General features: G+C 37.2%; 1 protein-coding gene across 4 annotated transcripts in view; it reads left to right on the forward strand.

The window, feature by feature from the left end:
- The window catches only part of DGKB (diacylglycerol kinase beta), a gene marked incomplete at both ends in the record, with an annotated part of 334143 nt that overhangs the window by 61061 nt on the left and 252731 nt on the right, over positions 1–20351 (forward strand). For all 4 annotated transcript variants that reach the window (XM_082014573.1, XM_082014575.1, XM_082014574.1 and 1 more), the window contains 6 exons: positions 4975–5024; positions 6751–6825; positions 7356–7475; positions 17219–17336; positions 20050–20138; positions 20220–20336. In XM_082014573.1, coding sequence (XP_081870699.1) covers positions 4975–5024; positions 6751–6825; positions 7356–7475; positions 17219–17336; positions 20050–20138; positions 20220–20336 — 569 coding nt within the window. The remainder of the gene's footprint in view (positions 1–4974; positions 5025–6750; positions 6826–7355; positions 7476–17218; positions 17337–20049; positions 20139–20219; positions 20337–20351) is intronic.

The following is a 20351-nucleotide window of genomic DNA, read 5'->3' on the forward strand; positions in this document are numbered from 1 at the left end:
GGGATGGGGAGCAGAGTAAACCCCCCATAATGCAGGAGGAAGCATTTAAGGACCTGCTATGCCACCTGGACCCTCACAAGTCTATGGGGCCTGATGAGACCCACCCAAGAGTACAGAGGGAGCTGGCAGAGGAGCTTGTCAATCCACTCTCCCTCATTTATCATCAGTCCTGGTTAACAGGGGCGGTCCCAGAAGACTGGAGGCTTGCCGATGTGATGCCTATCTACAAGAAGGGCCAGAGGAGGACCCTGGCAACTACAAGCCTGTCAGCCTGACCTCCGTACAGGGGAAGATTATGGAGCGGTTTGTCTTGAGAGTGCTCACAGGGCATGTGCAGGACAACCTGCAGGACACGCCCAGCCAGCATGGGTTCATGAAGGGCAGGTCCTGCCCGACCAACCTGATCTCCTTCTATGGACCAGGTGACTCGCCTAGTGGATGAGGGAAAGGCTGTGGGTGTTGTCTACCTGGACTATATTAAAGACTTTGACACTGGCTGCCACAGCATTTTCCTGGAGGAGCTGGTGGCTCATGGCTTAGAGTTGCACTCTTTGCTGGGTAAAAAACTGGCTGGATGGCCAAGCCCAGAGAGTTGTGGTGAATGGAGTTAAATCCAGTTGGCCGCCGGTCACAAGCAGTGTTCCCCAGGGCTCAGTTTTGAGGCCAGTCTTGTATAATATCTTTATCAATGATCTGGATGAGGGGATTGAGTGCTCCCTCAGTAAGTTTGCAGATGACACCAAGCTGGGTGGGAGTGTTGATCTGCAGGAGGGTAGGAGGGCTCTACAGAGGGATCTGGACAGGCTGGATCGATGGCCCAAGGTCAACTGTATGAGGTTTAATAAGGCCAAGTGCCAGGTCCTGAGCTTCGCTCACAACAACCCCATGCAACGCTACAGGCTTGAGGAAGAGTGGCTGGAGAGCTGCCCAGTGGAAAAGGACCTGGGGGTGCTGGTTGACAGCCGGCTGAATATGAGCCAGCAATGTGCCCAGGTGGCCAAGAAGGCCAACAGTGTCCTGGCCTGTATCAGAAATAGTGTGGCCAGCAGGAGCAGGGAAGTGATCGTGCCCCTGTACTCAGCACTGGTGAGGATGCACCTTGAATCCTGTGTTCAGTTTTGGGCCCCTCACTACGAGAAAGGCATTGACATGTGAGAGCATGTCCAGAGAAGGGCAAGAAAGGTGGTGAGGGGTCTGGAGAACAAGTGTTATAAGGAGCGGCTGAGGGAACTGGGGTTGTTTAGTCGGAAGAAGAGGAGGCTGAGGAGAGACTATCGCGCTCTCTATAACTACCTGAAAGGAGGTTGTAGTGAAGAGGTTGTTGGCCTCTTCTCCCGAGGACCAAGTGATAGGAAGAGAGGAAATGGCCTCAAGTTGCACCAGAGGAAGTTTAGATTGGATACTGGGAAAAATTTCTTCACCGAGAGAGTGGTCAAGCATTGGAAGAGGCTGCCCGGGGCGGTGGTGGAGTCGCCATCACTGGAAGTGTTCAAAAAACATATAGATGTGGCACTTGGGACATGGTTTAGTGGGCATAGTGGTGTAGGGTTGACGGTTGGACTTCATGATCTTAGAGGTCTTTTCCAACCTTAATGATTCTATGATTCTGTGATTCTAATATCCCAAACTTTCCTAGCAGAGATATATTGGAAGAATTTAGGTTCTCTTTTTAAGGTCATATTGCAGATACTTCAAGGTACGTCTATATTTTTAAGTACCTTCATGCGCTGTGGCTCAACTTGTAGACTTGATCCATAGAAACCTTCTTCTGCTCTCCATGTTGTTTTCACATGTACCAAGGTTTGCTTGCTTTTGTCCACACTATAATTCTTGAAAGTGTAAGAAAGACCCCTTGTAAATATGAAGGGTACTTCCTAACAACTGAACAGTGGTGTTTTGTAGCTTAACTTTTCTTCCTTTAATGACACCAACAGCAGAAGTTATTTTAGCTCACAATTACACAAGGCTTTATTAGCACAACCCCTTTCTCAATTGTATGGGGTTTTTTATCAGTATAACCATGGATGCCAGACATGTATCTGTTGCGAAACTGTTCAGAGGAATGCCAGGAGGCAGTATGAAGTGCATTATACATAATTGGTGTGGAGGAAGCATATGACCTCCACAGGTACCATAGATTTACAAACATAATATGCTTACAAGTGCTCTGACTTCTCTCCAATGCTATGAACAGAGCTGTTTTGTTGGTTTTTTTTTTTCCCAGTTTCTCTTATCAGGAGTCTCTCCAGGTTATTCTGTTTCTGTTCTTTCCATACCAATAGAAGCTTCAAGAATGACACACTGTTCTTTCGTATTTTTGCAGTAACATGATTAGTTATAGTCTGTCTTTTTGCTACGTTCTACAGTTCTTGGACACTGAGGGGAGTGGGAGTATCAAGCCCTAGAGTGGTCAAAGTACATGTGCTGGTGAAAATAGAAAGTACATTCAGCACTTGTTTGTGCTTGTGTTTTTGAGGATGAATTCCCCAATTTCTTCTCAAAAGGACATAATTTTGAGCTCTTGGAATTTCTGGGATGCCACTTTTTATCATGTACAAGATTAGAAGTGCAGAGGTTGCAGGTAAAAGTATAGCAGTGCAGCAACTTAGCTCACCTTGGTAATTTTTTTTAAATACATTTTTAATTATTTACAAAAGGTATGCAGTCTAGTAGTAGAAACTGAGTGGCCAGTCAGTGTTACCAAGTAAGGGGATAGGAAAAGAAATATAAAGATTGACTTGGGCTCTGTAGTTTACATCAGAACTTTTCTTCAGCTGTTTCTATAATTTTGTTGTTGTTTTTTCTCCTACAGTGCCTAAATCAGCAAGAACATGAATATTTAGCAGGGTATGAATAGAAAAGAGATTGCATGCCACACCAGTAGCATAGTTTTTCTGAGTCTAGCCAAGAGCACAGATTGAGCCTTTTCCTACCCAATACATATGTAATCGGAGAGACTTTGTTTGCTACAAAGGTGGCACAGTTATAATTATGTTAATGTCTGTTTTTAAATGATTGATTAGAATTACTGATTCATGTTAAAGGAAAAAAAACTTGTAAGCACTACTTCTCTGGAGTGGATAAAGATCAGGGAGATGCATAAACTTGCTTTTCATGATAACTGTGGAACATTCTGTCAACCAGTGTATTACAATCACAGAGGAGGAGGGAGAACCAAATTATTTGAACTTTGTCACTGAGTGATTCAGTGATTCATCCCTATGGAAACTGTGAATGCTTAATGGTACCTTTGCCAGATAATATTAGCTGTCGTGCTCTAGGCAGCTTTGGTAGAAGGCGTACTAGCAGGGACAGTACCCATCTCTGGTGGCTTTTAACATTAACTGTTGTTTTTGCACTGAAATATTTCTGCTATGTAGTTCACAGGCAAAGATATTTTTATAGGTTTTCTTATCCTATAAGTAATGAATAATGAACCTTTGTAGCTTGAAACAATGTACTACAGTAAATATCTTCAATCTTCTATTACTGCTCTTAAGAGCAGTGTGATATAGTGGAAAAAACTGCTGAAGTGGTAGACAGGTAGAGTACTTACCTTTTTTCCCCACAGTTAGGTGATCAACCTGGGAATAAGATGGGGGATAAAAGGGAAGCAAACCAATCCATATAACAGTTAAATATGTTTTGCTGTAAGTAAAAAATACTGAAATTCTTTCTGATCTTTATTTTCTAATTGCTAAGAATTTCCTCCCACTTCTAATTATATTGTTTCCTGAAAACTGCAATAAGCTTTGCTTGCAGAATTTATTGGATTGCAACAGCATTTGCTGTGGATCCGATGTGATGGGATTGTTCACTGTTGAATAGGTCATATGTTATGTTTCTACAGACACCTGATAAAACAGTTTTCAAGCAGATTGCTTGGTTTTTGCTATCAGTCAAGGCATTACAGTATCCTGGAACTACCTGTACATGGGCTCTCTTCTTGCTTTTTAGAAAATAGAGCTAGGGGGAAAAAAAATGAGAACTTTTGAAGGGGATGGTGTTTAGATTTCAGAGCTCTGACAAACTGTCCCAAAAAGTAGGAACAGAGAGTGAGGTATTCGTAGGCTTCTGTTTTTCATCTTTAGCTTTTTAACAGTACTCCTACCAAAGCTCCGGGCTTCTTTCTTCTCTGCAATCTGATGCCATATATGACCAGCTGAGTAAGCTGCTTTGGAATATCTTGGTGATGGTGGACATACCCACTCTTGTGGCTGGAATCAAGTAATGATACAAACTTGAAAGTATATATTCTTTCTGAATGTTGTCAAAATGCAGCTATTCTTGTCTGGGTAGCTCCCCAAAATGTTGGCAATACATTTTCAGATTGATGAAGCAAGTCTCGTCCTGGGAGGAATCATGCTGGTAGTCTGTGAGGAATGTTTATTGTTGGATTTGGCTGATTAGATATTTCAAATATAAATCCTTTGTTTCATTTAGTTGGTCAGACAGCATTTCTAAAGCAATATTACTATTGAATAGTGATAGCTGCAACCAAGGGAGTAGGATAGCATTTTTCAGCAGACTTACCAACATTTACGTGACCAATTCTGTGTTATCCTATGTTCGGCAAGGTGACAGAGAAGGGAGAAGAGCCGTTTGGTGCTACTCACCATGAATACAGATCACCTCTAGGAGGAACCAGAATTAAGTTCGCAGACCAAATTAGCTGTTGGAGTGATTATGTGGAAAAGGTGGAATTGCAGTGTCCTGCTAATATGCCTCGTTGGAGGCACTGTGGCAGGGTAGCTGCTGAGTGAACGTCTCGCACAACATAAAGTGCTGGTGGGTCTGCAGTCTGTGTGATTGTTAAAGGAAATTGTTAATGTTTGGCCTTTCTTTGAAATTCAGGTTTGGTTGGACTGTGTTTTGGTTTGTTTTTTGTTTTTTTTGGTGTTTTTTTTTTTTTTTTAGTGAAATAATGTTGTTACTATGTTTTCTAACAGAGTTTCCTTCTAATTTTCTTTTTAGTTATGTTTCGCTTATATGATACAGATGGGAATGGATACCTGGATAGTTCGGTAATGTTATTTATGTACTTTAACACATTGTAAGAGTGTGTCGTAATGGCATGCCTATACAAAACTACATAATCCAAATCAAGTTTATATTTATCCTGAATTAATAGAAGCAGTATAAACTGTAGTCAATAAAAGGTCACACATTCCGAAAGTATCTCTTGAGTTTTCTTCTCATTTAAGCTGCTGCATCTACAGCTATATAAATTATCAAATGCTGACACTGCTATTGTGGAGTCCTATTCTACAGTCTTCTGATTTTTAATCATATTACTGTAGAAGACACATTAATATGATTCCTAAAATTCTAGTATGCTGCTGGAAGATGTGTATGAAAGCACCATTTGTAAAGACTTCATTAAAAGGGGAAAGTGTGAGAGTCACGCAGTGCATATATGTGGAGAGATTTCAGAACTTCCATGTTGTTATTAAGAACAATATTAAAGACAAAGTTTTGAGGAGTAACTCCACCAACTGTTTGAAGGAAAAGCATAAACATAGCAATCATTTAAAAAATATAACTTTTTTTTCCTTATAAATATTAGCTAACAGAAATAAGTATTTTATTGGCAGCTTTCTTTTTTCTTTTTTCTTTTTTTTTCTCCATTCTTCTTTTGTATGTCCCTGAAGTAAGACAGCGTAGAGTGGATTGGTAAAGAAGAGGTGATTTGCATAAGTGATAGGGAAATAGGGAAGCTAAGTTACATAGAGGTATAAAGTTAATACTGTATCATGTTTTTAGGCAATACAAAATATTAATTAGATAATTAGTACATAATAAATACACATGAGGATTCAGAATGGTTCTAGATAACCATCTGAGTATGTTTACAAACCAAATTGTATATATGAGTATGGAAAAAGCACTAGTGATATGTGGCCCATGGAAATTACAACACTGTAATGGTAAGAAAATATCTCTGTATTAGTTTATACCATCTACTGTATGCCTTATTTCCATTAGAAAGTTGTGAATTATACAATTGCTGTCAAAAAAATAGTTTGTTAGGGTGCTGGAATTTAAAGGACCTTACAGGAGGCTGAGGGGAGACCTTATCGCTCTCTACAACTACCTGAAAGGGGGTTGTGGCGATGAGGGTGTTGGTCTCTTCTCCCAAGTAACTAGTGATAGGACAAGAGGAAATGGCCTCAAGTTGCACCAGGGGAGGTTTAGATTGGATATTAGGAAAAATTTCTTCACTGAGAGTGTGGTCAGGCATTGGAACAGGCTGCCCAGGGAGGTGGTGGAGTCGCCATCCCTGGAAGTGTTCAAAAAACGTGTGGATGTGGCGCTTCAGGACATGGTTTAGGGGACATGGTGGTTCTGGATTAATGGTTGGACTTGATGATCTTAAAGGTCCTTTCCAACCTAGTGATTTTGTGATTCTGTGATTCTGTGATCATTATATCACAGGGTGGACTTCAGATCATTAAATCAATGGTCTAATTAACAACTATGAAGGAAGAATCTGTTACTACTTTCAACCCAGAGGCTGTCCCTTGATTGTAGGGTTGCATTTTACCTCCCTGCATGCTTTGCAGTCCATGCCTGATGTTTTGCTAGTGAAACGGATTCACCTAAGAGCAACTTCCAGTGTAAAGGACATTTCATTAGGAACATTGATGAAAAATTGTCACTAAATGCAATATACTTGAATTATAACTTGCGGCATTATTTATCTTTATAATATTGCATTAAATATTATCATTCTTTTTCTTTCATTTGTAGGAGCTGGAAAATATCATTGCTCAAATGATGCATGTTGCAGAATACCTTGAATGGGATGTTACTGAACTGAGTCCAGTAAGCGTCCATTTCATCAAAAGTTTTTATTGTTGCTAGAGATGGTGTTTAATCATTTTATGATACTTCATGTCAACGTGTGATTATATATATATGAATAAGATAGAAATATTAATAGTCTGTGCTCCACTGACACTGTCAATTAGCACTTTTATGAATATTAATCTAATCTGTGAAATATTCTTGCTAGAGTTTAAGGCTTTTCTTCAATGCATGTAGTAATTAGAGTTTATAACACAACTGGTTTGTCTCTGAAAATTTCTTAGAAGTAACTACCTCTTATTTTTATTGAACATAGTAAGTACACAGGGGGACACAACTTGGTTTGGGAACTTTAGGTGATAATAAAATGTAAATAGGAATATGACAGTTCATTATTTTATGAACTGTCAGTACTCATTTTAGTACAGGTGCCATACAAATAATATTTTCCATACTTTTTGCATGTGGATGAGGGAATTGGAGATTTGCACATGCCTTCTTGCTATATTAGAATATGGAATTTATGAGATTTTCATTAAACTGTGTAGATCCTTCATGAAATGATGGAAGAAATTGACTATGATCACGATGGCACTGTTTCTCTAGAAGAGTGGATCCAAGGAGGAATGACAACAATCCCACTCTTGGTCCTCCTTGGGTTAGAGAATGTAAGTATTAAGAGTGTCAAGTTTCTGCTTGCATGTCAGCTGTGGTCCTCAGGTTAGCTTCTCTGTGGCCTGTGTAAAGAATGGCTTTTCTTTCCTTTGCTATGGCTGAATGACATGCAAAGAACAGAAATATATCTTCAAAGTCAGAGGTACATTAGCATGTTTGAAGCAATACCAAATGAGCCATCTCTGGAGCTGGAAGCTGTAAAAAGCTAATTAATTTGTCCTATTAACAGCATATTGTTAATTCCTAGCTGCAGTAGTATCCGTTAAGAAGGTTTTACCGCCCATGTGTATATTACAGCTGTCTTGGAGCAGTGTCTAGGCTTCTCAGCATGGTGCTGTGTTGTGTGACCTAACAATATGGAGTCATAGTACAATCTAGGTTGGAAGGAACTTCTAGGCTTGACCTGGTCGAGCCTTTTATTAAAGGCAGGGCCGCAGATTGAATTATCCAGGGCCCTGTCAAACCCAGTCCTGAATAATTCCAGTGAGCTAGATTCTACCAGTTCTGTGGGCAACCTCTCCCTGTGTTAGTTCTTCTCAAGGGAAAGAGCTTTTCTCTTATGCACAGATGGAATTTCTTCTGCAGCAATTATTGCCACTCGGTTCTTGTCCTGTCATGATACCTCCCTGTGAAGATAGTTCTTCTATCCCTTTAACTACCTTAACAAACTATATGAAGTATCAGTATCAAAGAGAACACTTACACCAAAGGATAGAGTGTTATGAAAGAAGAGCTTATTCTCTGTACATTTACAACTTCACATTAACGATAACACAGGTGTAATATGATCAGTTTTATACCAGTTCAACACAGCTGTTTTAGTACTGGCATGTTGCCAGTGCCACCTGCTGTCCTGTATTTGAGCTAATTTTCAGCACATGTATCTTAGAATATGTTTCAAATGCTTGTCTGTTATTTGATAGAATTTTTTTTTCTGATGTCTTTTTCAGATATTGAGTTGAAATAATAAATAATATTTACTTTCTCCATATACTGCTACAGCCTGAACTAAACCTAGATTGCTGTAGTTGCTCTGTGGTATTTTATTTTCACAAAGAATGGTCGGACTGAGACCTTCTATAGGGAAATATGCAACAAAACAGTGCATTTAGCAGAAGATCTAAAATTCTTGCAAAATGCTATTAATCAAATTACCAGCTAAATATCTGAATTGAGGGTAACTTTCAGTACATTTGGATCACTGTAAGTACTACTTCCCTAATTCTATATGTGTCACTGAGTAACAAAAATGTTAAATTACTTCCCTGTCATCAACCAACAAATCTTTGTCAGGCTGTATTCCATTATTTCCACAGAATTACTCCAAACAAAGGGCAGCAAATGCTATCAAGGAATCAGTATAACAGATAACTGGTAGTCATCTTTGGTACAGATTTTTCTTTTGTGACAGGTTATGTAGTTGTTCTGGGAGTATTTTTCAGTGTCTACACTTCATTGTTTCTAAATTTAAAACTTAAATTCTGTGATAAATTAATGCAGATCCTTCTGTAGAGATTTATTTTCATATTAAAGCAAAAGCTATGTAATTAAAAAGAAGCTATGTAAACTAGTTATGAGATAATTTATCTTGCTATGTATAGCTTTACTGCGGAAATAATAAGTACGTTAAACAGTGATCAAAATTCTGTAGCCTGCTATCAGCATGGGTTAGTGCTTCTGTCATCAGGAAACGCTGTGTGTTTCTTGTGTTTGAAGAGACATAAATGTACAGTTGTGAAAAAATATTATAATGGTATGCAAAATACCTTTTGATCAATAAGCATAGTTGCATTAGTTGAAAGTTGGAGTAAAATGGATGGGGTGGCTTTAAATTCTTTTTCAGTATTTTACTTTACTGTGAATGAAGTCCATTACCTACAAAACTATACAAACTAAATTGATAGTCATTTGCTAATGATTTACTAGGAAATGATGCCATCCTCTAAAAGGGTTCCTGTTTTTCTTCTCATGTTTAAAAGTGCTGTTGATTTCTTACACGATTTGCGTAATATGTAGAGAAAAGCCAGATTTTTAAATTTTCCATCAAGCCAGCAAAAAGTTACTACTTCTGTTTGTACAGTTCTAAATGATCAATTCTAAGTATATTTTAGAACATTGAATAGTTAAATCAAGAAAGTTAAAACTCTTTAATGCATGTCCATCGTTATTTGTGTGAACTGATAGCATGATTTTAAAGGTTTTACAATATCTAATGTATTACTCAAGCTCTTCATTCCAGTGCATCATTCCCATTAGTGGAATGCTGTTATTTCTTTTCACATACTGTTGTAAGATTTTGCAAACCCAGCTTCCCAGGACTCTGCTTTCTGGCTGTTTTTCTCTCTCCTTTAGTTAAGGTAATGAAAAGTAAGATAAAAGTCTTTTGGACTCAGTAATCAAATAATAAAGTTCAGATATTTTAAAGTTTTCCACAGGCTGACGAGTATGTGTAAATAAAGAGCATAACCTACTGGCTTATGCTGCTTAGATATGTCCAGTTAGTCTTCACATGTTGAAAATAAGAAAAAAAAAAACCCAACCAAACAAAAAAAACCCAACCAAACGATTCTCTCACTTTCTTTTAACTTTAGCCACCTACGCTTTGGCTCTATGCTGAACTCAGGCAACGATGAAATTGTAAATCCAAGAGAACAATTTCAGAGCCTGTCCAATATGATAGTGACAAAGAATTGTCACTGTAGTTTACTTTTAAAAAAATATGATACCAGTGAAGTTTTTAATTTGTTTTGGGTTGGTGGATAAGGTTGGTCCAGTAACTTACTGTAATATACTTAACTCTTCCATAGAGCTTGTACAAACAATGGAAGAGTCTCAGCTGGTATAATTTGTTATGCTAATATCAGTGAAGCTATGATCATTTATTTCAGCTGAAGATTTGCCATAGTACCTTCAGAATGCAGCTGCATTGTTTGTACTTAATCCTTAGTTTCCGTTGAGCTATATAAAAACGTCAGATATCATATAAAAGTCTTGTATTACATTTAAAGCCTTTCAATTAGTGCTTATTGCATACTATATTAGATGCTTTAGCTACAGTAATAAAAAAAAAATCAAAGAAGCACTTTGACAGAATAAACAAGTTAGTGTTTATAAACAATAGGGTTGAGAGAGCCTCTCACGGGTTTGTGGCCTTTGCCCTCCGACTTCATCAGTAATCCCCTCTGAAAGAGACAGGAGTATTAGGTTGTTATTACAAATAGTAGCCAGGCAGCTGTTGCCAAATTAAAAAAAATAGCAAGGAAATCTGCCTGACTTTCCTTCTGATCGCTCTTTGCCTCGGCCGCCCCCGGCCCGACACACCTACCCCCCCGCCCCCGGCCTTTTTTTAGATTTTCATGAAACTTCTAGTGCCCTCTCAAATTTAGTTGAGATTACCAAATTCATTTAAAAGTTGCTGGAACAGTTTAAAGTTATGGAGATAACGGGACAAAGAGCATAAATAAGTCTCATTTCTCTAGGAAATAAACCTAAATACTCAGTTTGTTTTATCTTACTGGGTTTTATGCTTTCTGTTTCCTCCTATAACTTGAGTTTAGAGTTGCTGTGAAAGTAGAACTTAGAAATACAGAAAGTTTTATCTCTGGGAATGTTTCAGGATAGAAACAATGTATTCTTATTTTGGTGCTTTTCAAGGCAATTGATATACTAAGCAATTTCAGTACAAAATAAGGAATTTAAAGAAGAACTTAATTGGTTCTTATTCTGTAGGGTACTGTGATACACATACTGTATGGAAAATTGTTTTGCGAGAAAAGATCTTGGAATTGTATGTGAGTATTATCCATTTGAACTTGGATGACTACACTTTTTCCGCTTAGCAGTGGCTGAATGTGGTCTGTACCACACCTCCTGAAACCTTTGTCTTTAAGACCCGTAATTATTACTCTGAGGTATTTAGTTGTGCCAGTTTCATGGAAGTTGTTACAAGAAATTCTCTCATGAAAAGTGAAAATTTCATGAAGAAAAAAAAAATATTAGGTAACTATAGAGGAAATTGTTATTTATGTGGTGCAGTGTTTAATAATAAATGTATGAGGTAGAAGCTTTTGCTGATCATCAAACTTTAGTCTGCAATTTTCATAGTCCTCATCAACTTTCCAAATTTATTTTTGCTTCTTAAGGCACTAGTTTGCTTGTCTCCCATCTAAACACAGATTGGACAGAGATATCCAGCATTACTCCTTCTGATTGATAATTGCACTTTTGGGAAGTGGCCTGTTGCATAGTACTATCTACTAGGCCATTTATTCTACTCCTTCACAGTAGAAACCTTCAAAGAGTCTGGCCTTTTTATTTCATACTGTGTTAATCAAAGCAGATCAAAATTGTCAGCAAAGTTTGAGTTACCCTATTGACTATCCTAGCATTACTCAAAATGTCATTTGTAATGTGGGCACAAAAAGCTGCTTAATGATCATTTGTTCCTAAGGTTTTTTGTCAGTCACAAATACTGGATTCTGCTCTTTGCTAGGAGCTCTTCATTTGCACAATATTATTCTACCCTCTCCTGATAAAAGGACTTGATTGCTATTCTAAAGTAATTCCATGCTAGGTATTTTGGTCTCGCCTCTCTTGTAATGGATCACTACTGTCACTTCTGTTAGTGGTTATACAAAAGGTAGGTATAAATCACAAGTTCACAAGTGCTGTTGTTTAAAAAATCCTGTCTTTTAGGAGTGGAAGTATTTTATTCCCTCTTCACTGTCCACTAGATGTCACGGTTGCACTGTAGCTGGTACTGTACAGTTGCTGAAAAGCTGCCCTAAGGTGAGAGAGAAATTGAAGAACAGTAAATGCTTTGTAACATCATCAATAATCTGAAACCAGGCCACGATACCTTTCTTTTAAATGACTGACTGTAATGTGCAACCCATTTCACCTTTTAAATCAAGGTAAATCTCAGTGGGGCAAACACATTTGTGTTGAAGTGCAACTGTGCTTCAATTAAATCAGAAGGAAATGCTCTTACTATTTTATTTTGGATCCGCAAGCAGCAAATATTATGCTATTACATTCAAAGAATTTAAAAGGTAACTTTTTAACCTTTTTGATTAAACGTGGGATGGAATACTGGAGTGTGAATCCACACTTGGGAAATACTGCTTCTTATACTGCTTCTTATACTGTGTATTACAGTATTGTGGGCTTACTTTTGAGCTCTGAGTATGTGAAAGTGAAACCAAACTGGGGACTTGAAAACATTTGCAAGTCTGCTGTATGATTTGTTGCACCATGAGGAGTCCCTCTCAGGCTGAAGTCTGCAATGACTATTTAATACCTAGGCAGTTTGGTAGAGTTGTATTTCTTTCATTCAGCGAGGAACGAGGATGATCTGCCCTTTTATTGTCCCCTGTGATGTTTTCGTTAAGTCCTGACTGAAGTCAGGCAGGTGAGTTTCCTAAAAGGCTGAAGTGCTGATGAGCCATATGCTATTTCCATATGTACAGAGGGCAAAACCAAGCCCATGTTTGGGGCCAGAAGAAGCTGTAGCTTACCCTCTTTATGCCAGCTGCTTACCAGCTGGGAAGCAGAGTCAATTATCCCAAGTGACAACAGGATCTATTTTACCAGTATCGTTTCACGGCATTGCCAGCAGAGGGGGTAACGTTAATGCTTTGTGAGACGTCATAGCAAGCACTGCTAAAAAAGTGCACATACCTTTTCTTGAGAGTGCTGTCTGCTTTTATGCTGTGCTGGCTCCCACTTCTTTGCAGGAAGTTTACAAATGCCTTTCCTTACTCCAGTCCTGCCATTCCTTTTGTCTGTAGGTTGGTAAAAGCCCAGGAGAAATCAGAAGTAACTAACCAGTTCTGTGTGTAAGGTGTAAAATAAATGGTATTTCATGTAGGTATACAAATTTATCGTTATTTAAAATGTAATTTCTGCAACATTTCAGTCTCTGCAGATGACAGGTGACTACCAGTTCAGGGGCAGGGAAACATGGTAGTTTGGCTAATTATTGAGCATGTTTAAACAGGTTTATTTCCCCTCTTGTGCTCCCTTTTCTATGGTGTAATTTTCTTATGTGCATATGAATGCTTAAACATTTCTGGATTATCAAGGTAGTACACTGGTGAGTGCGTGGATGAGGGCTGGGGAAGTGATTTTTTTTTTTCTCCCATTTCTCCAGCACACACACAGAAACACACACAAAATATCTCAGAAGTTAGAAGTGAGGAGCTCTTCCGAGTAGCATGTCTCTTGAACGAGGTTACTCCTTCACCAGTTGAACCAGAACAGACTTACAACCTCCTCTCCCCAAATCAAATTGAACAAAAAAAAAGCTGACATGAATTCTTTGCTCAGAGCCAGCAAAGGAACATAGACCTTAACTGTTTTTGTATTAAAAGTAGGTACTGTGTGGTTTAATGGATATTCTTCTCACCTTCCTGACTGAACAATACCCAAAGATCAGTCATAAAAATGTCTTCAAGTAATGTAAATATTTTTAAAATAAATGAAAACAAAATAACAGTAGGCAGCAAAAGGATAACTTAGCAGACTCGCTAACAACCTTTTCCCTTGGTTGCTTGTTACTGATTCTTCTCACAGGAAAGATTGAGCATGCTGATATGACACTCTGTAGCTATTGTAAGAGGGGGTACTTGCTAGGATAAAAATTTATCAGTGATTTCATTACCTTTTTTAAGTCTCAGAATCTGGGGTTTTGTGCTTGAAACCTTAAGATCTCTTTGGCTGCCTTTATTTAGAAATACCTAAAAAACTGAAGTAAATTAATCTTAAACCAGATTAAGGGTGTGTAGCTAAATTCTGTGACTGTGTAAAATTGTCCACTAATTCTAAGGCTGGCTCTTTCATGGTTGACTTGCTTTTTAAGGTCAGGCAATCAAATCCATGGTAGAAGGGTCAGGACCATAAGTTAGGAGAACTGTTGTCAACAAAATAAATGTTACTAATGTCATTATGTGCTAAAGTCTGTGTATGGCATATGGAGGCTTCATTTTCAGTAATGTATAATGAAGTGAGGAAGAGATTTTTACTGTACCTGCCCTGCTTTGAGATCTTCTTAATGACTATTTGTTTTTAAACTCTTTCTCAGGATATGGAAGCAAAATGAGTGAATGTCAGTAAATGCACTGATGTGTCAGAATTGTGGATTTTATTCATACTTAAAGACTTGCATTGAGGGGGCTTTGTTTCACATTATGCCTTTTTTTTTTTTCCTTGGTGGTGTTTTAAAAAGTTATGTGCATGCATAATCATATGCAGCGCTTTATTGCTTATTTTTGGCAGTGCACAAGAACAAAAATTTAATTTGCTATTTTCCAAAAGTGCATTGTGTTTATGTAATGGATTTGCATCAGTTGCAATCTGTAACAGTTAAGTGTTTTAATTGGCAGAACACCCACATCAAGACTTGTTTGTTTTTCTGATAAGGAAAATGCCAGCTAAGTTAGTCCATATGTTCTGTTCAAATAAGAAGTGACATATTCACATGTAATGGCCATTCTTTAAAAATAAAATTAAAATGAAAAAGTAACACAAAACTAATGTGGAAGAGGGGCAAGTTTACGCATAATTATGCATTTTTGTTAATTTTCAGAAATAGCAAATATTTTGCTAAGGAAAGCTGGTCGGCTTGCATTTTAGATGCTTGTGGTTAATGACTGTATCTGATGACCTGGGTAACGTTAAAATGAAATTGTACATTGTTTACTGTTTTTTCTCAGAAGGATTTACATGGTCTATATTGTCTAGTGAGTAATTGTCTACTTTCAAATGACTTGAAACTCACATACTATGTAGTAGTTTAACAATACTTTAAAAATGTGTGGAATATGGTAGTAAGATGGAAAGAAAAATAGAAGTTACAGAGCTCCATTTCATGAAATACATCCTCTTCAGCTGCCAGTCATGAAGGAGCTTGACAGCCTTCTAATGCTCCACAGCTGCAGAATCTATTTCTGCTTCTTCAGGGGAAATTGGAAAACTTTCACATATTTGCCAGCCTAAGAATCCCACATTAGGCTCTGCTCTTTCTGCCAGAAGGGGACCCTGACATTGCCCAGCTGTCAGAGATGGCATTTGAACTCCTGCTGATAATATCGGGGGAACTCCACTTAGGCTCTGATCCTGGTATCTCAATAGAGAAAAAATATCCCAGTTTATCTCAGTTCTCTTTGTTTCTAGGTAGTTCATAGGAATTATTCAAAGTTATGTTCTGCCTAGGACCTGGCTTTGAAACAAATATTCTTAATTTCTCAGACTGCTAATTTTCCTTCAGGATTTTTTTTTCTTTCCCCCAAGGATGAAGAAGTCTTCATCATCTTTGACTTGTTATTAAGGGCTAACTCTTAGAATAGAGCAACACTGATTTTTAAGGATATAACTCATGCAGTATATGCTAATACAGGACAAAACTGATTTTTAATTAAATTTAGGTCCACTGACTTACACTGACTGTCCTTATCAGTGAAAAACAACATATTATTGAAGATTTAGTCAGGAACATCATATATACATGATGACAAATATTTTTGTAGTTTCATGTGAGAAATCAGAAACAGGATGAGAACCAGCTGTTGATGTGGCTTCCTTTAGCTGTATGACAATTTCTTTTTGGTAATGAAATGACCAAGAAGATCATAGTGTTTCAATAATACACAATGAAGAATCAAACTCCTGCAGCCAGTTACCATCTGATAGCTATTAGCTGCTTTTGTTTCATTGGATGTTATATTTGCTTAAAAAAAAAATATAAGTGATATTACATCATGTAAATTTGATTTTTTAAAATTCAAAATCTCTGATAATTGCAAAAAGGAAAAAGTCTGATGGCCACACTTGCCAGGAAACCTGGAATTTACAGAATTAATTTAATATCTGTACCAAGTGCACATAATTTTAAAAAACCTTCTAATAACAGTGAGGTCTCAGAATTATTCCATTAAGAAGGAAGAGGAGAATTGTGCAACTGAAAGCCTACTTTCGTAAATGCAAATGATTTGATAATATATTAGTTGTATGCATGAGCCACAGTGGGCCCCTGAGTTGTAAGTGCTGATCAGTTGATCAGTCTATTCATGCAAGATTTGAGTATAGTGCTACTGCTAATTGAAAAATGTGGGCTTAAATGTAAGAAATTTAATTTTTAAAGAAGAGGTCCAGGATGTAAACCCCACCTTTAAGTAATTGCTTTTTGATAGGCTACAATCTACTATTGGCAGTAGATTAAAATAAATTAAAGCTGGCAATAGGTATTATTGTGGTGTGGTTAGATTTCCCACTTCACGTATGTTGATACATGTCCCGAATTCTAAGAGTCATTAAGAATATCTCTGTAGGCTTAAAAAAATCTTTTCTATTGTTTGTTTTGGTGAGTTTTACCTTCTAACCTGTGGTACCTTTATTTTTAGAATTAGTCTAGAACAAATTTTAATTAGCTTTAATACTAGTTGTAATGTAGTATCAGCCTAGGTTTATTGCTAGCGTTGTGTTGCAGTGGTGACAGCAGCCTGGAGTTTTTTCTGAGTCTTTTTTGAAACAAATGGATGTCCATGAGCTTCTGAAGAATTTTTTATTATATCATTGCCTGTGTATTTACCATGATTATACTGTGATCTGGTGCAGAGTATTAAATGAAGTAACAGCTTGTCTTTTACATTCTTGAGTCAATCTCCAAATTTTATTGGCGCTTAAATATTTCATTGTTTATTTTATTAAGTGAAATCTGTTTCTTTTATGTCCTGTGCAGAATGTGAAAGATGATGGGCAGCATGTATGGAGACTGAAACACTTTAACAAGCCTGCCTACTGTAATCTTTGTTTGAACATGCTAATAGGAGTCGGCAAGCAAGGCCTCTGCTGTTCTTGTGAGTATAAGCATTTCAGTGTCCATTTGCATACATGTCTATTCTTAGAAATATTGTGCTTGCTGCATAACAAAGAACTAGTAGCTTCCCAGTACAAACTCATTGCCAGCACAGTTGTGTCTCCCCGTGTTGTATTCTATGACATGAGCGCTCAGGGTTCCATTTTTAATTTTTCAGGGTATGGGGCTTTCAAAACTATTGGGTTTTTTTTGCTTCCCCTCTTAGCAACTATGATGCCTAATTTCAACCTTATATTTTTGTTATTCCTCTTTTGTTTTTATTAATAATTTTTCATATTCTTTAATAAGTAATAATATCTTCTAAGTCCCATGTTTGTTTATTCAAATTTTGGATATAATTCTTGTTTTGTTGAGTGTGAATGTCAAAATGCCAGTTTCCCCGAAATCAGATTTCTGTAATGCTTCTAAAGTTTTGTATGTTTACTTGGTTTGTAACCATAAATTTCAGCCTTGCCATCCTTTCACATATTAACTGATTATAGATTTTAAAGGTAAAAGAACACAGAAAAATACTGCATCTAATTTGACCTTCATTAGACTATTAGATGCAGTTACTACAGTTCAATTTCTTGAGTTATGTCTATGTATCTCCTCATCATGTGTGTTTGACCAGCTCATAACCTCTATCTTGAGAAACCAAATCTTGCCGAAAGATATCTCGTCTCTGTTTGAAGGTTTCAAGAGATGGATGATACCTATCTTTCTTTTGTGGTGTGTTCCAATGATAAATCATCTTTTTTTAACAAAGACCTATTTTCTGATTTGAATATGCCTGGTAGACAGTTCCAATGATTTGTTCATGTTATGCCCTGCTCCATTAGATTAATGAGATCTTTAGTACCCACTGTATTCTTCTTATGATGGTATCAAGTCACCTTTCATTGTTCTTTTTGATAAATTAATCAGTTTCTTAGTGTAACTTACTTTCTCCATTTTTGGTATGAAAGATAGCCCATGACAGCTGATCAGGACCTTTCTGCCAGTACAGTTCTATTGATTTAATTTGAGATCAGTCTGAATGAATGAGGGTTTTGGAATCGGCCATTTCTCTCTCCTCTGTGGGCCACAGATCTCTTTAAAACATAATTCAGATGTAAATCCTCCACATCGGGGTTTTCATGTAGTATAGTTTCATTCACAATACTGTGGAATGAGAGAGAGACATTTCTTAAAATTCAAATAGAAATTGCATAACTTCAGATTAATAAACGCTGATGACTAACTGGAATATATATATATATATATATATAAAAAATGCTGAATTGGCTGTAGATCTTGAAATTTTACATTGTTTAATATTCTTTTATGTCCGACTGATGTAAACTTAATGCTTGTTAGGAAATATAAGACCCATGTATGTTTGAAAGAGAAAATTCTATTGAGCAAATAATGTAGATTATCTTCTTTAGTAGTTATCAGAAATGTATAGATGAGTTATATAAGGTAAACTGCCCCAAAAAGACCAGCCTTACAAGACCTGTAATTCTTTCTGCTGCAATGTACCTCTTCAAAATTTATTTGTTATTGTGCTTGACATTTATTTGCTGAGAATAATAGTCCCAGAGTATCTGAAGAACATCCACATGCTCCTTTCAGTTACTTCATGCAGCAAGGGGCATGAGTCTACTTAACAAAATTCTTACACTATTTCCTTATCTCACTAAGCTTCTTCTCCAATACATTTTCAAAGCATTGCTATAGATTTCATTATTTGCATTTTAGATTATGTGGGAGGAAAAAAAAAAAGGAAACTGCAGGGGGCCTCACCATCCCTCCATGGTCCAATCAACAATGTTACTCCCTGCAGTTTGTCTGATTAATGGCTGCGCCTCCCACTGGGTTTGTGTAATAGGTGCAAGCAAGGTGTTTAGAAGTACTTTGTGCTTAATTGCTCTCGAGGTCAAAAGCTTGAGACATATACCGTGCAGGGAGAAATTAATTCTCAGTTTTGAATAGTTGACTCTATTGAATGCAGGTATAAGCTGTAGCATTATTTCCTCACCTAGGCACAGTTGTACAGTTGAAGTCAAGAGACCTTTGCATTGTACCTTGACATTTGTATGTTTTCCAAACGCAGCTACTGTGATCTTTAGAGACCTGCTCAACAATAGTAGCTACCTAAAACTGGTGTGGAGGGGTTAGGAAAAAAAGATTCACAGGAGTTGGTATTTGGGAAAGTAAGAGTTAAAATTGGGGTGACTACATGGAATGCATGACAACAATTGCTATCTGAAAATGGACTAATCAGCCATTTAAGATTTATAAATCAATAGAAGGAACAAAATAAATTCATTGGCTTTTATTTTTGTGCTTGCCAGCTGCTCTCATGCCTATAGTTTGTAAAATATAGATTTCTTTCTACTAGCAAATGACACCAAACCATTTGGCAGTCATCAATTTATCTTTAATATTTTTGTCATTTGGGAATTATTGTGAAAAAATTTAGTGAGCTCTGATTTAATTAAGCATTTCCTGTTACGCAGTGATAGTGCATTCTTGGATTTCTCAGTTGCATAATATTTCCTGTTCTAATTGGCCTTTTGTATTACATGGAAAAAGCAGTCTAGTTTGAGTTTTCATTGACTGATTGGATTGATTATATAGAGATGGCATGCTGGTAACATTTTTGTTTCATAAGAATGTAGTCAGAAACACCATTGCCTCAAGATCTATTACTGTGTTTCTTTTTTCAGTTTGTAAGTATACAGTCCATGAACGCTGTGTCTCAAGAGCTCCCGCATCTTGCATCAAAACATATGTGAAGTCCAAAAAGAATACTGATGTAAGTTTGGGGTAACATTAACTTTGCTATGTTCCTGTTAATTTAGTAACTCTACGTATATCCACACTTCTTTTTTTGCAGGTAATGCATCATTTCTGGGTAGAAGGAAATTGTCCAACAAAATGTGATAAATGTCACAAAACTATAAAATGTTACCAAGGCTTGACTGGACTTCACTGTGTTTGGTGTCAGATCACAGTGAGTATACTCTAA

The sequence above is a fragment of the Phaethon aethereus genome (assembly GCF_964289735.1).
Source record: "Phaethon aethereus genome assembly, chromosome: 2".
NCBI classification, from domain to species: Eukaryota; Metazoa; Chordata; class Aves; order Phaethontiformes; family Phaethontidae; genus Phaethon; species Phaethon aethereus.